Source organism: Manis javanica, chromosome 1 (assembly GCF_040802235.1).
Source record: "Manis javanica isolate MJ-LG chromosome 1, MJ_LKY, whole genome shotgun sequence".
NCBI lineage: Eukaryota > Metazoa > Chordata > Mammalia > Pholidota > Manidae > Manis > Manis javanica.
In genome coordinates, this window is record NC_133156.1 from 76487052 (window position 1) to 76502134 (window position 15083).

Consider the following 15083-nt stretch of genomic DNA (forward strand, 5'->3'; position numbering starts at 1 on the left):
TGCCCATTAATCATCATCTATTTAAGAGTAAAATGAGAAATATTTTTAATCAAAATATCTGGAAGTTGGGTTGTAATAATACCTTTTTTCCTTTGTGTCAGTTGAGTTTTTGATTTGGTATCAGACATGAGAGTGGGCTGGATGGAGATTAAGCCTATATTAAACAAACAATAAATGGCAAAGAATTATTATCCAGCCCTTCCAAACAGATGGAGATGGTTTTGCTTTTAACGTAATGTGTTGTGGACAGTGATGACCCAGGACTCTCATGTAGGTTCTAGCAGGATTTCCCTTCTGACTCCTGCTCTATCATTCTATTGTTTTCGACATCCCAGCTGCAGATTTCATACAGCTTCCAGAGTGAGCAATTTTTTTCCCCATAAGCACAGTCTCTCATTCCTTTGCTTTTTCTTCATCAGAAAGTGGCCACCTGACCAGTCTTCCTCTGAACTCTGTTTAAACAGGTGCAATACCATGAACTGAAACCAGATCCTTCTCACAGCCCATGTAAAAGGAAGAAAAACAATCTTGGCTAGCTAGCTCCCAGCACTGAGGAGACCAGCATTTGTTTGGGAAGATAAAAGAAAAAGCCTTCAGCCTCAGCAGCATTTCCTTTCTTCCTGCTTTTTATTTATTTTGCCTTTTTATCATGACTGAGAGAATTTGTAAATAGTGTACAAAGGCATATGTCTTTGAAAACATACTTCCATTGTACAGAATTGATTTGATAAAGGTTTTGCTACTGCTGCGTGAAAGCCTGGTTAGCAGTGGTAATAACAAAACACGTTGGAACAAATGTTAAGAATGAGAACATTGGGAGACACACAGGTCTTTAGTTGTAAGTGGAGAAACCAGAATATTAAATTAAATGTTTAGCTATGCTCTGATGAAATCTACATAAAATATAAATCTCAATTTGATTTTAAGGTTTTTTTTTAATGTGACTATTTTTTTATCTGAAAAGTAATCCATTACATTTTTCTATGTTTTGTACATTTCAAAAGGGAGGGGGGACTGCAAAATCTAAGAGAACAGATGCATTTCAATTTAACATGAATTTTGACTGCAGATCCTGACCTTCATTCCTGTGCAAATTATTTAGATATGCTAGGCTGACTTTAATTTAACCAGTGAAGGTATATTTACCCCTTGAAGAGAAACTTCCACACTCTTGAAGTCCTACAAAGAGAACTTCCAAACCATCTATCATTCCATCTAAACCTTAAAATCTCCACAGGACTACACACAAATACTGCCAGGTTTATAAATGATTGCTTATCTGAATTTTTATACATACCACTACTTTAATTTGTACCAAGTCTGCAAATCAGCAACCCAGTTCAATTTCAAAAAAACAAAAAACAAAAACTAGCAAACTAAATCCATATTGCTTTTTGTGTCAGATCATACTTATGATGTGCATCTAAAAATATTTAATACTGAAGTGTTCTCACACAAAATATCTTTCTCACTAGATTACTGAAATGCTTTAGTGCATACTATGATTTTTGCTCTCAGTGTGAATTTTAATGTAGACTGATATGCCAGTGTTTCATTACATTCATGTATAGAAAATAATTATTCTTGATGATATGAATGCATGAAAACCTATTTTGTAAAATACACTGCTTATGGGGAGAGGAGTTTGCCTTTAAAAAAATGTTCTGCTACTTACCATAGAATCTATACTCAAAAATTGCATTCCCAAGACTCCTACAGTAGTTTTTGTACTTAACTCTCTGGTACATCAAGGGAGTATACCTCTGGAGACAGAAATAATTTGGTGACAACGTCTTACTTCCCTGACAAGATAGGGGATTATGCTTGGTTTGAAACTGCTGCAATGTGCACTATTTTATTAATAATAGCCTGGAACAGGTGAAGATGGGTGTTATACTGGAAAAATGTAGAAAAGCCAGAAGCAAGAAGTATATATTTCACTCTAAAGGAAGAGACTTTAAAAATAAATTTACTCTCATCAAAGCTGATTTTTTAAAGTATTTTTATTTTAAAGCTATGTTGTTAAATACTATTTCTTATGATAGAACTATTTTGACCTGTTTATACACTATGCTTGAAAGAATGTCAATTAAATTCCCTTTCTACATAAAGGCTTTAACCTCAATATGCTCTATTCAGCTCTTATTTATAATAACATGCTTCTATCTGCATACCATCAGTTCGTTGCTAAGACAAAATACTCCATAAAGTTGTTACTACAGAAAGTTTACTGATGGGATAATTTGTTTGAAATAACTTTTGATTATATCTTGTGTGAAATTTATGTTCTATGCTGACAGTGTCTACAAGTCTGATACTCTACAACTTCAGATGCACCTAGTGGATAGTAACATAACCATTATTAACAGATGACTAATTTCTGTTTGTTTCATTCTATCAAATTCCAGATGTTTAGTTCAATGATAATGTTGACGACTATACATTCACTGCATTAAATAAAAAAAATAATCTTTTCTAAGTATAATCAGTAGTTTTCTTTTTTTGGTGGTTAAGAGAGGAGTGAGTAATGAAGGACTGTCTGCATATTCATGTAACTGTCACTTCTCTTAGAGAAACCTAGGTTTGGTTTGGACAGCAAGGCCTTCCTTGAAAACTTAAAACCTTGACTACAGAACTCAGAGAAGTAAAAACTTAACTTGAGGACTGATAAGATACTGAGAGGAATCTTCACTGCTTTTACAAACTACTAGATTCACAGGCTAAAAAATAAGAGACTGTGTCTAACAGAATTTTAACAATTTCTCCTTCAGGCTAAGGTTTAGTTTTGCTTCTTGAAAGATGTTTAACTTGATTTAATTTTGAGAGATTTGCCATGTACACTTGACCACTGAACAATATGGGGGTTAAGGAACACTACTTGCACAATGAAAAACCCAAGTATAACTTTTGACTCCCTGAACATATTCTTAAAAAAAATATGCGAGAGAAGAAAGTGTTTTTCAAATTGTCAAAAAAAAAACCCTCCAGAACTACTAATATATTTTTTGAAAAAATCTGCTTGTAAGTGAACCTGCACAGTTCAAAGCTGTGTTGTTCAAGTGTCAACTGTAAATATTTGAAAATATCTTTAAGAAATTGGATGTCACTCTTAACTCCTATTTGGACTGCTAAATATAGTAGTCATGTGACCTATTAAATACATTCTTCGGTATCTTTTAGAGTAAATTCGTTGATGGTCATTTATATTCCAGTCTACTATTGTTGCCATTAATTGTGGTAATTCATAAGAAATGCAAATTTTAATTTTTTCATTTATAAAAAAACATAGTACTTCTTGTTCATTTTGCTACTGTTCCACAGACATAAACTGATAGATGCAGTAGGGATTCCAAACTATATCTGAACCATTCTATGTAAGATAATCTGAATTTACAGATTCTTTAAATAACATTATGATATATATATATATGTATATATATATATTCAGTATCTATTGTAGAATTTGCCCTGTGATAGGTAACGGTCAAACCAACCATATTAAAATCAAATCTGGAATTAAAGTATGAGAGTGAAATTAAATTGGTATGTTTCTGAAAGTAACTTTTATAGAATTTTATCCTGTATTTAAAAGAAGAAAAAATTCAGTAGTAAGCTCTGTTATTCAGGAACCATAGAAACTTTTTTTCCATTATCTCACTATCCAAATGTATCTATGGCTGAAAGTAGTCTAACTTGAATTAACACACCTTACTGGAGGATTTAATTTCAGTTTATACACTTGTTAAATTCACCTAAACGTTTATTTTTCAGTTTTTTACTCACTCAGCATTAGAAAACACATAAAAAATATACATATAAGACAGCTGAGGCTCCAGACATACAAGCAAAGAGAGCCACCATTGTACTTCTTGCAAAAGATTCAAGTATGATTAAATTAATGCTTCTTTAAATTCTGGGGCTTTGTATGTCAACTATGTGAAAGAGAGAGAGAGAGAGAGAGAGAGAGAGAGAGATTGAGTGTGTGTGTATGTGTACAGATGCCTATTTGATTAAACAGTATCTAATTTAGAATCAGTCTTTTTAATTGCTCAGTCAAATATGAACTAAAACCACATAAAAAATAATGTAATAAATACAACAGTATCATTCCTTCAACCAATTCTCTTTCCCAGAATGACTGGTGTGACTCACTGAAAGAAAAAAAATATGGAACGCCTTTTTTTTGGGAGGGTGAAAATGTTACCTCTTATGCCTCAGTTTCTACATTTGTATAGAGGCAATCACATGATAAGACTTATTCACCTAAATCTCTGAGGTTTATGAAATACCAAAGAAAATTTCCTGTTTCTTAATTACTAGAGACATACCTGATACCTGAGTCAACAGTCAAGAGTTATTACAGAGACAGCTGGACCACAGAAGGGAGGTGAGGGAAAGTAAATGCCAGGATTTGTCTCAAGTTCAGAAATCTTTAAATAAAGATATTCAGAGAACTGGGAACCTTATAACTAAATGCTACATCATTTCCACAAAACACTCTTACTTTATACAATTTGATCATGGCAATTACAAGTTATATAAGAATACTAAGCCAAAATAAAAACCACTAAGGGTCCACAGTGGTCACATGCTATTGAAACTAACAACACTATGAAAGGTTTGCTGGAATTAATGATTGATTATGTCTATTTGTGCTTTTCCAAGAGCATCTGACTTAAGAACCAAAAAAAGGGAAACAATCAAATATGTAATTGGTCTCAAATAAGTTTCAATGTATTGGGATCCTTCTTATTTCATATTCTAAACTAACAATGACAAAAAAGTGTTCTATCACGTGCACAAGCAGTATTTTTGTAGATAGGTTTTTAAAATTTATCTGATGGTTGTGTCTACAGCTGTCCCTGAAAAACAGTATGACTCATTTGAAAAAAGGTAACCAAATGGCACTGTTGTTCTGCTCTAGTTGATTAACAGTGTTCTTCTATGTTAAGCTGAAAGCTTTATTTGTATTAAAACAGAAATAGACAAGTAGTTGTGCCAAAACTTTTTTCAGTTTCAGCAAAAATAAAATTGCTATGTAATTCTCACTTGCTGTAGATTCTTCAGTGTGCTTTCAAAAGAGAAAAGGAGCGACCAACCTGAGAGTCAAAGTGAACCTTGCAAGCCACCTCTCGCATTCCCCAGAGGAATGCACTGAAGACACTCAGACCTGGCTGAGTGAGGTTGTCGGGGTGCTAGTGAGGTGGTAATACAGGCTCAGTTCCTCTTCCTAGTCAAAGTTCAAATGGCATGAGTTAACTTGAGGCATTTTAATTTGCTGGAGTTCAAGAGGTAACAAGTTTATGGGAAATGCTAACTGCATTGAGAAAGGTGCACTCCTGGCCACAAACACTCCTGTTTCTTAATTACTAGAGACACACCTGAGTCAACAGTGAAGGGTATTACAGAGACAGCTGGACCATAGAAGAGAGGTGAGGGGAAGGAAATAACACGGTTTGTCCCAAGTTCAGAAGTATTTAAATACAGATATTCAGAGAACTGGAAACATTATAACTAAATGCTACATCATTTCCACAAAACACTCTTCCTTTGTACAGCTGTGATCATGGCAATTACAAGTTAAAATCTGTGTGTCTTATAATACTAAAACCATGGAAAACAATTTATTGGTGTCAAGAACTAATAAACTTTTGAGAAATCTGACTAACAAGTGTCTATTTTCCATTATAAAGAAAGGGATGTTTGTGATTTTGTTATCTTTGTTGTATAATGGGGAAAGCAGGTAACCCAAGCTCTGACCCAACCTTACACAATGGTATGCCTACCCCTTACCTTTGTACTGAAACTTTTACAAACTTCAGATTCCATTTACAAAGAGACCTAGCAAACTGTAGCAGGGCCTCTGAAACACATGGGAACCTACCTGGAAAAGTCAAATATTACATATGTTTGAAGTAGTAGTTTTAAAATAGATCAATGTAGTATTCTCTTTTGTAGGATGAAAAAATGTATTTTCAGATATAACAGAGGAAAAAATTTCTGGGGGGATATGAACATCTGGCACTTGATAATTTAACTCAGAGGGCAGGCATACTAACTCTTGTTAGGGTGGTGTACCAGGTACACACCATCCATTCTTATAGTATTATGATGCTAATACAAAGAACAAACATGTACTTGGCCTATTACGATCTCCTAAGTCTGTGACAACCCTGACAAACAGGTGAGACGTCTCCCCCCAAAAACACACTGGTATAGTACTCTCCAGTATACTGCAGCCATGATACAGGGATCCAGTGTATTTTGAATTGTACTACTTAAAACAGTACCATATAAAAATCCATTTTCCTGCCCTTCACAGAAAAGTTGCAGAATAATATGCTCTCGAGAACAGTGGCAAGACACTTTCACTCAGAATTCTCTCAATAGATGGCTAGCTGCTCACTTCTGCCTTAATGTTGTAGATAATAAAATTTGCATTAAAAAGTGAATTTTTTTCACATCTATGATGACAGAAGAAAAAAATCTCAGTAATATAGTAGTGAACTCCCTTCAAAGGCACTTAAGGTACAGACTTTGATAAACATAGCCATCATTTAATCTTACAGTTGCTTTCTGGCGTTGAATCTGAAAAAAAAATTCAGAGAACGAGTAATTCTTTAGGTTCCATGAAAATGTTTCTAAAATAGGAAAAAGCTGATAGTGAACAGGCATTATCATGACTCCACATGGTATCTACATGAAGGTTAATCTTAAGCAATCGAAGAATCCTACTAGAGAGTAATAACCCCATCCAATGTGGTGAGGTGCTACTTTCAAGAGGCTTAACATGAAGATCGAAGCAGCATATTCATAAAATGAGACTTACTCTCAAAGGAGCTGAATATAGTGCGTGGGTATTATCTGAGATCTGCATTAGATGATACTATGTTTAATTATGTTCTACCTTGAAGAAAAGTGGAATATTTTAAAAACGTACTTTATATTTCAAAAATCCAACAGATGCCAGCTTAAACAAAACTTTAGAAAAACTTCAGGACTGGTTCTTATATCAAAAGCATTATTTAAAAAAAATTAATTGACTATGGCATTATAAACAAATTATACTACAAAGAAACTTGGAAAAATGAAAAAAAGAAATATTCAAAATTCTATCACAAACATCACTTTAGCAGTTTATTTACCTATGAGACTAGATTTACTTATATACCTCTTGCCTGATTTTATACCTTAACTTCTCAATCAATATATTAAAACAGCATCTAGAAATCTTCACCCTCTTGATTCCTTTACACCAGAGTAATTCCTAATGATGTTTCCCCTCATTCCTTTGCCCAGTTTTCATCTTTACAGTTCTGCTTTTATTAAAATCCTTATTTTACCAAATTTTACTTTTTGTAATTTTGTCTTTCTGTTGTAAAAGAGAAACAATGTAAAGTAGAAAAATGAACCTTCAGGATTAAGTCAGATATCCAAGATATATATTCCTTAAAACAAAAATAAAAAACGATTATAAATCAAACCATTCCAGTCATTAGAAAAATTTATCAGCGTCATGACATAAACCATTGCTGACCTAACCTTGTACTGACAACAAACTAAGTTCTTTTCATCTGTCACCACTTTTAGATTAACAATTTTTTTCAACATTTATTTCATTTAAGGACAGAGGAATGGAGAATCACTGGAAATCTTAGCTCATCTACTATTAAGACAAATGAAAGTATAGTAGGTGTAAATTCAAAGGTGGATTCCAGATTTTCAGTTCAGTGCAATTTACCTGCTGGAAGTACCAAGCACATTTTTTAAAAACTTCCATTTTTTTTGAGAGGACTAAATGTGTTCCAAAGTGAAGAGCCCCCACCAGTAAGATGGCGAACTTCTGGCTTCTCTTCGGGGGTCCTCGGTTCCCAGCGGTGCCACCTGAAGCCCAATCACCTCTCGCCCCCCTCCCAATCCCAGCACCTAGCCAACAGCCACCAGCCCCATAGAAGTAACACCACAATCACACCATGCCCCTTCCTATATAACCCAGCACCTTTCTCTGATAAAGCGGATTTCTTCGGTGAATTGCTGCTGTGTGTTGCTCCTTTCCTTTCATTGGTGCCGAAACCCGGGAGACGGGACACCCCAACTGGGCCCCGTCTTCCCTCCGACACCAGCAGCAGCTTGCCCTCATCCTCTTTTTCCAGCGCTGGCTCATCACACTCACCACTCCTCTTCGGCCTTTAGGTAAGTTTTCCCCCGGAGTGGGCCACTCTTCCCTGAGCTATCGCAGTGCCATTGACCGTGATCGTCTGGCAAGGCCCTGACGCTTGGGGACGAGGAGGGAACCCTCCCCGCCTCAGGCCTTCATGGCTGCAGCGGACCCTCAGGCCCCTCCTCCAACAGCCATAAACGAGGTGACTCCTTTGCGGATGAGAACGCTCCCTTTCCCCCCCCCCCATCCTCCTTCTGTTCCGTCCGCCGAAATCCGTTCTGTCTGCCGAAAATTCCTAGTACTAGGTACCTCATGATTCCGGCACTCTGCCTTCTTAGAGAAGTCTGGGTGACGACCCACACTTCCTAAGAAATTCCGACTCGTATAAGAGTTTCCGCAGACCACCAAGGATCATCGGGGACGCCCTTTGTCTCCTTGCGGTCTGCTCCCAGTCCGAGGATCTCCGTTCGTCTTCCCCTGTTTGTCTCCTTCTCTGTCCTTTAGCCATGGGAGCCTCCTCATCCCTCCCTGAAAGTTCACCTCTTGAATGCCTGCTTAAGAATCTGGCTACCCTCTCCCTGACACCTGATATAAAACTAAAACTCCGTAAATACTGCTCCCAAGATTGGCCGACATACCCCCTAGACAATAACAACCAATGGCCCACAGGGGGAACTCTTGATCCTAACATCAATCGCGATCTTTTTAACTACTGCCAGCACCTGAAAAAATGGAAGGAGATTCCCTATATCGAAGCTTTTCGCCTCCTAGCTCAAAATCCCAGCCTCTGTACCACCTGTTCCCTACCCCAAGTTCTCCTAGCCTGCAAGCCGTCTCCCTCCCCTCCACACACTCCCAGTCCCTCTTTGATTACCTTTGACCCAGCTGACGAGCCTCCGCCATACAGGCTTCCCCCTTCGGCCCCTCCCCCTCCTACAACCCCTCCACCCTCCACCGCAGCTGCTGCCTCCACCCCAACAGAAGCCTCCCGTCCTCTCCCTTCCCCCTCCTCTCCTACAACAGCCCCTCCCCCTTCCTCTACCACCACAGCTGCCACTGCCTCCACCCCCTCAGAAGCCTCCCATCCTCTCCCTTCCCCCTCCTCTCCTCCCTCCACCACTATCTCCTCCCCCACCTCACCCCCTCCACCTCTGTCCTGCTCACCTCCCCCCCTCCCACAGATCTAGCCTGAGCCTTTCAGCCCCCTTTAACTAAGTTCCAGGAGCCTCCTCCATCGTTGCCCCCTCAGACTCGGTCTCGAGGGCCTCCCAAAATTATGGCGTCTTTGCCCCCATCACCTGTTTCCCCCCCACGGACTGAGCCAGAACCCTTCAGTCCCCCTCAGACTCGGTCCCGAAGGCTTCCCAAAATTATAGCCCCCCTCCGGGAGGTAGCAGGATCCAAAGGCATCGTGCGCGTTCATGTCCCTTTCTCCTTAGGAGATTTAGCCCAACTAGAGAAACGCTTAGGTTCCTTTTCCACTGATCCCATGACATACATCAGGGAGTTTCAATGGACCCTCCAGTCTTACAGCCTCACACATCATGACATTTTCATGCTCCTGGCCAATACTCTCCTTCCTGAAGAGCGTAGGCGAGTTTGGAACTTCGCCCAAACGCACGCTACCAAAACCCACAGGACTGACCCCACCTATCCCCCTGGCCCCACTGCTGTCCCTGAACAAGACCCGCACTGGGATTATAACACCGCCGTGGGTCTCTGCTCTCGAGATATTTTTGCCTCCTGCTTAATAGCAGGTCTGAAAAAGGCAGCTCGTAAAGTAGTCAGTTTTCAAAAGCTCCAAGACATAATTCAAAAGAGAGACGAAACCCCCTCCGAGTTCTTAGATAGACTCACTCAAGCCCTATTACAGTATACCAGCCTGGACCCAGAAACGCCTGATGGAAGACATATCCTTATGACATACTTCCTAGCTCAAAGCTACCCTGACATTAAAGCTAAACTCAAAAAGTTAGAACAGGGCCCTGCTACCCCACAGACTGAGATCCCAACAGTGGCCTTTAAAGTCTTCCATAACCAGGAGGAGGAGAAAGAATGCCGTAAACGAAAGGCTGATCAGGCCAATTTCCAAATGTTGGCCCAGCTGATAAAACCACAACCTGGGTGCCCCTCTACAAACAAGCCCCCCCCCAGGAGCTTGTTTCAAGTGCGGAAAAGAGGGACATTGGTCAAGGGCATGCCCCTCCCCCAGATCTCCTACCACCCCATGCCCCAGATGCCACAAAATGGGCCAATGGGGGTCTGATTGCCCAACCACCCGAAGGGAAGGCTGGACGAACAACCCCAATCCTAAGCCTGCCGTAGTGGGGCTGGCAGAAGAAGATTGACGGGGCCCGGGGGCTTCTCGCCCGACCATTTCGATCACCAAACAGGAGCCCAGGGTTGTAGATGGTTGCCCCATCTCCTTCCTCCTAGATACAGGAGCCACCTTCTCAGTCTTGCGAGAATACCGGGGCCCTACCACGCCTGCCATTACTCCTGTAGTCGGGGTAGGAGGTAAACAGATTTTCCCACTAAACCCCCCCCTCCCTTTTATGTACAATCCAAGACAATCCCATACCTTTCTCCCACTCCTTCCTGGTTATGCCCCAGTGTCCCATCCCTTTGCTAGGACGGGACATCTTTTCTTTCCTCCATGTTTCCATAACTATATCCACTCCCACAGCCCCCAGTACTCCCTTTCTGATGGCCCTCATAGACGATGACCCCCCTCTACCCAATGAAAGCTCCGGTTCCGCCCTCATACACCCTGTAAATTCCAAAGTTTGGGACATTACAAGCCCCTCCGTGGCTCTATGTCCTCCTGCCTCTATCAAATTACGTGACCCCTCTCAGTATATCTGTCAGGCCCAATATCCCCTAACCACTTCAGCCCTCACAGGCCTCCAACCCATCATTCAAGATCTCTTAAACAAAAATTACCTCAGACCCACTCACTCCCCATTTAATACCCCCATATTAGCTGTTAAAAAAACCAACGGATCTTTCCACCTCGTCCAAGACCTTTGCCTCATCAACATGGCTGTTGTCCCTATCCATCCCTTAGTTCCAAATCCATTCACCCTTTTATCGCAGATCCCTGCCTCAGCATCCCACTTCTCAGTCTTAGATCTCAAGGACGCATTTTTTTCTATCCCTCTGGACCCCTCCTCCCAAGATTTTTTCACCTTCACCTGGATGGACCCATGCACGAGACATTCTGAACAACTCACTTGGACAGTTTTGCCACAAGGCTTCCGAGATAGTCCCCATATTTTTGGACAAGTCCTAGCTCAGGACCTCAAATAGTTTCATTATGATCACTCTGAGTCCACTTTATTACAATATGTAGACGATCTTCTACTCTGCAGTCCCTCGTGGGAACAGTCTCAACTTGACACTGCGTCTCTACTTAACCTTCTAGCTTCCAGAGGGTACCGGGTATCCCCCGTCAAAGCTCAAATCTCTTCCCCTTCTGTCACTTACCTTGGATTCCTTCTGTCTCAACAAAAAAAGTCCATTACCTTAGACAGAAAATGACTCCTCTCTGACCTGCCAGTTCCCAAAACCAAGACAGAAATCCTTTCCTTTCTAGGCCTTGCTGGGTATTTTAGAGCGTGGATCCCTAACTTCTCCCTGTTGGCAAGACCCCTATGCTACCTCAGCAAGGGTCCCCCTGAAGAACCATTATCATCCTCACCCCGACACTCCTTCATTAAGCTCCGTCAAGCCCTTGTGGAAGCTCCAGCTCTCCATCTCCCTGATTTGTCGAAACCCTTCTCATTATACATTCATGAGAGGTCCAGTCAAGCTCTAGGAGTCCTAGGCCAATATTATGGCCCATCCTTTGCCCCAGTAGCTTATCTCTCCAAGCAATTAGACCCCACAATTCGGGGATGGGCCCCCTGCCTACGGGCATTAGCTGCTGGGCAGCTCTTGCAGAAAGAAACTCATAAACTAACATTCAGGGCACCCCTTACCATTCTGTCCCCACATCACCTAAAAGATCTCTTAACCTACAAAAGTTTACAGACTCTCCCTCCTTCCAGACTCCTGACCTTACTGTCCTCTTTCCTCCAAAATCCAGACATTTCTTTCCTCCCCTGCCAGCCCCTGAATCCAGCCACTCTTCTTCCTCTACCCTACTCTCCTCATACTCCCTCGCATGATTGCCTAGAAGCCCTTCACAACTTCCTTCTGTGCCACTCCACGATCTCTGAAGGAGCCCTCTCACACTCCGACCTCGTCTGGTTTACTGATGGGTCCTCCTTTAAACATGAGGGCACCCACTACACAGGATACGCAGTAGTCTCCCTCGAAGACGTCATTGAGGCACGAGCCCTACCCCCTGGTACAACCAATCAGCAGGCTGAACTCATTGCAGCCACCAGAGCTTGCACTCTGGCCCGGGACATGTCTCTCACATTGTACACTGACTCCAAGTACGTATTCCACATTCTCTTGTCTCACGTGGCAGTATGGAAAGAACGAGGCCTCCTCACCACAAAAGGAAATTCCATAACTAATTCAGCCTTAATTACTAAACTTCTAGAGGCTTCACAAGTCCCACACCGACTAGGCATAGTCCACTGCAAATCACATCAAAAGGATGACTCCCCCATTGCAAGAGGGAACAACAAAGCTGACAGAGTAGCCCGGTCAGTTGCCCTAAGAGAAGACACACCAGACAACAATCTGTCTGCCCTTGCGGTTTTAGCCTTATCACAAGACACCTTCTGTTCCCAGGACAAAGAGTCTCTCTTCCGCCTCTTACATGATCTGTTCCATCCCAGCCCCCAATCCTTGATCCATTTTTTACCATCTTTTTTTTCTCTCTCTCCTGAAGACAAAACCCTACTTAACCAAATCACCTGCAGGTGCACCATCTGCCAACGCACTAACCCTAATACCCCCCTCAAGGCCCGACCCTTCCCAGCTCATCAAGCAAGGGGTAATGTCGCTGCCGCAGACTGGCAAATAGACTTCACTAACATGCCCCCTGTACGGCGTACCAGATACCTACTCGTGTTAGTAGACACATTTTCAGGATGGGTCGAAGCTTTCCCCACCACTAACAAACGAGTGTCCGCAGTTGCCTCTATCCTCCTCACCCAGATCTTTCCTAGGTTCGGGATGCCCACTTCCCTCCAATCAGATAACGGCCCTGACTTCACTGCCCAAATTATCCAGAACCTCTCCAAGTTGCTCTCGCTCCCCTGGCATTTGCATTGTCCTTATTGACCACAAGCTTTTGGAAAAGTAGAAAGAGCCAATAGGACTCTAAAGAACATCCTGACCAAACTATCTCTAGAACTACACCTTGACTGGGTTTGCTTACTTCCCTTAGCTCTATTCCGCATTCGGGCCCTCCCAAAGAAACCTTCCTTCTTGTCGCCCTTTGAGATCATGTACGGCCACCCGATTCTACCCCTGGGGCTCCCTTCCCACAAAGGACCAATTCCTCCCAATATGGCCCTTCCACTACTCTCTCTCCTCCACACTGAATTGTGGAAATATCAGGATTGGCTCCTTCCTGATCCATCCGCCTCCCAAAATCCTCCTGTCTTACAGCCCGGCCAACTAGTGTTTTATAAGCTGCCAGAGGATCAGCCCTCTCTCACCCCGAAATGGGAAGGTCCACACCCAGTTATTCTCTGCACCCCCCTCGGCCGCCAAGCTCTCACTGCCTGATAACTCTGTCACCCCTTGGATTCATATCTCCAGGTTGAAACCAAATACCCAGGACCCACCTTCTCTGGACACCCAAGACCCATCAGTCACAATCCAGAGTCCTTCGGATACAGCCCAAGATGCTGTCTACTCTACCACGCCTCATCCCTCTGATCCCTTGAACTCCGCATCTCCTGTTTACCCCCTTTGCCATCCATACCCAAATCATGACTTTTTCCTCCTTTACGCTCTCTCGCTTTTTTTTCCTCATTCCTATTGTCTTCCCCGCCACCCCAGTCTCCTTTGTATGGCAATTCAAAGTCAGACAGACTTACACACAGCATCAAACAAAAGTTACTGCCCTCATTGCCACATCAGACTGCCCTCTGAAAGGTTGCTCTGAGCCTTTATACCTCCACTTTCCTCCCTCCACCGAAGTGTTCACTAACAGCTAGCTTTATTCTCCCTACCTCTGCTTCCTCTATGAACAAAGACAAGCCTATTGCAGGTGATGGCAAGACACCTACGGGGGATGTCCCTACTGGTCTTGCGCCATTCACTACATGGGTAACTTCCAGTACCCACAGTATTACTCCTCCAACCGTTTCATGAAATATCCCAATGGCTCATTCTCTTTATCAATCCCAGATTCCTGGGACTCTCGATGGGCTGCCGGAGTCACAGCCTCAGTTTACTACGGAGGGTCCTCGACCCCCCATGGTACCCTTCATATCTCTTGAGAGTATGTTCCCTCTCACTCCCAGATCTCTCAAGTTGCATCAGATATCAGACATTCCGAAAAAGTCATTATCCAAACTCTTGACGGCGCCTCTTCATCTTCTTATTCCTCCTACTCTTGGTTACAGCTCAGTCAAGACACCACCATCTTTCTCAACCACACCCTCAACACCGCCAATTGTTTCTTATGCGCATCACTACAACGCCCACTGCTGGCCGCCATGCCCCTTAATATTTCCAACTACTCCTTCCATGCAGAAGGACAACCCCTCCGCCCGCTGGCAGACATAACCCTATGGGAACCAGAATACGCAGATAATCTCACCATCCACCACTGTGTAGGCCCAACTCCATCCCCCTCCAGCGCACTTCACTGCCTCTCTATCTACACCCCTACCTCCAGCTCTAAGACTTTTATGCAACCGGGACACTTTTTTTGGTGTAATGGCAGTCTTTTCAACTCACTGCCTCCCAACTCCGATACACCCTGTATTCTCGTCACCCTAATCCCACA

At 42.3% G+C, this 15083-nt stretch overlaps 1 protein-coding gene across 23 annotated transcripts in view; it reads left to right on the forward strand.

Annotated features, from left to right (window-relative positions):
* Positions 1 to 2485, forward strand: part of MCTP1 (multiple C2 and transmembrane domain containing 1) — a 514406-nt gene extending 511921 nt beyond the window's left edge. For 20 of the 23 annotated variants that reach the window (XM_073233844.1, XM_073233837.1, XM_037012104.2 and 17 more), the window contains one exon: positions 465 to 2485. In XM_073233844.1, the coding sequence (XP_073089945.1) occupies positions 465 to 536 (72 nt within the window). In that variant the 3' untranslated portion in view covers positions 537 to 2485. The remainder of the gene's footprint in view (positions 1 to 464) is intronic. The other 3 variants (XR_012130151.1, XR_012130148.1, XR_012130150.1) reach the window with 2 other exon arrangements.
* The last annotated feature ends 12598 nt before the right edge of the window (positions 2486 to 15083 follow it).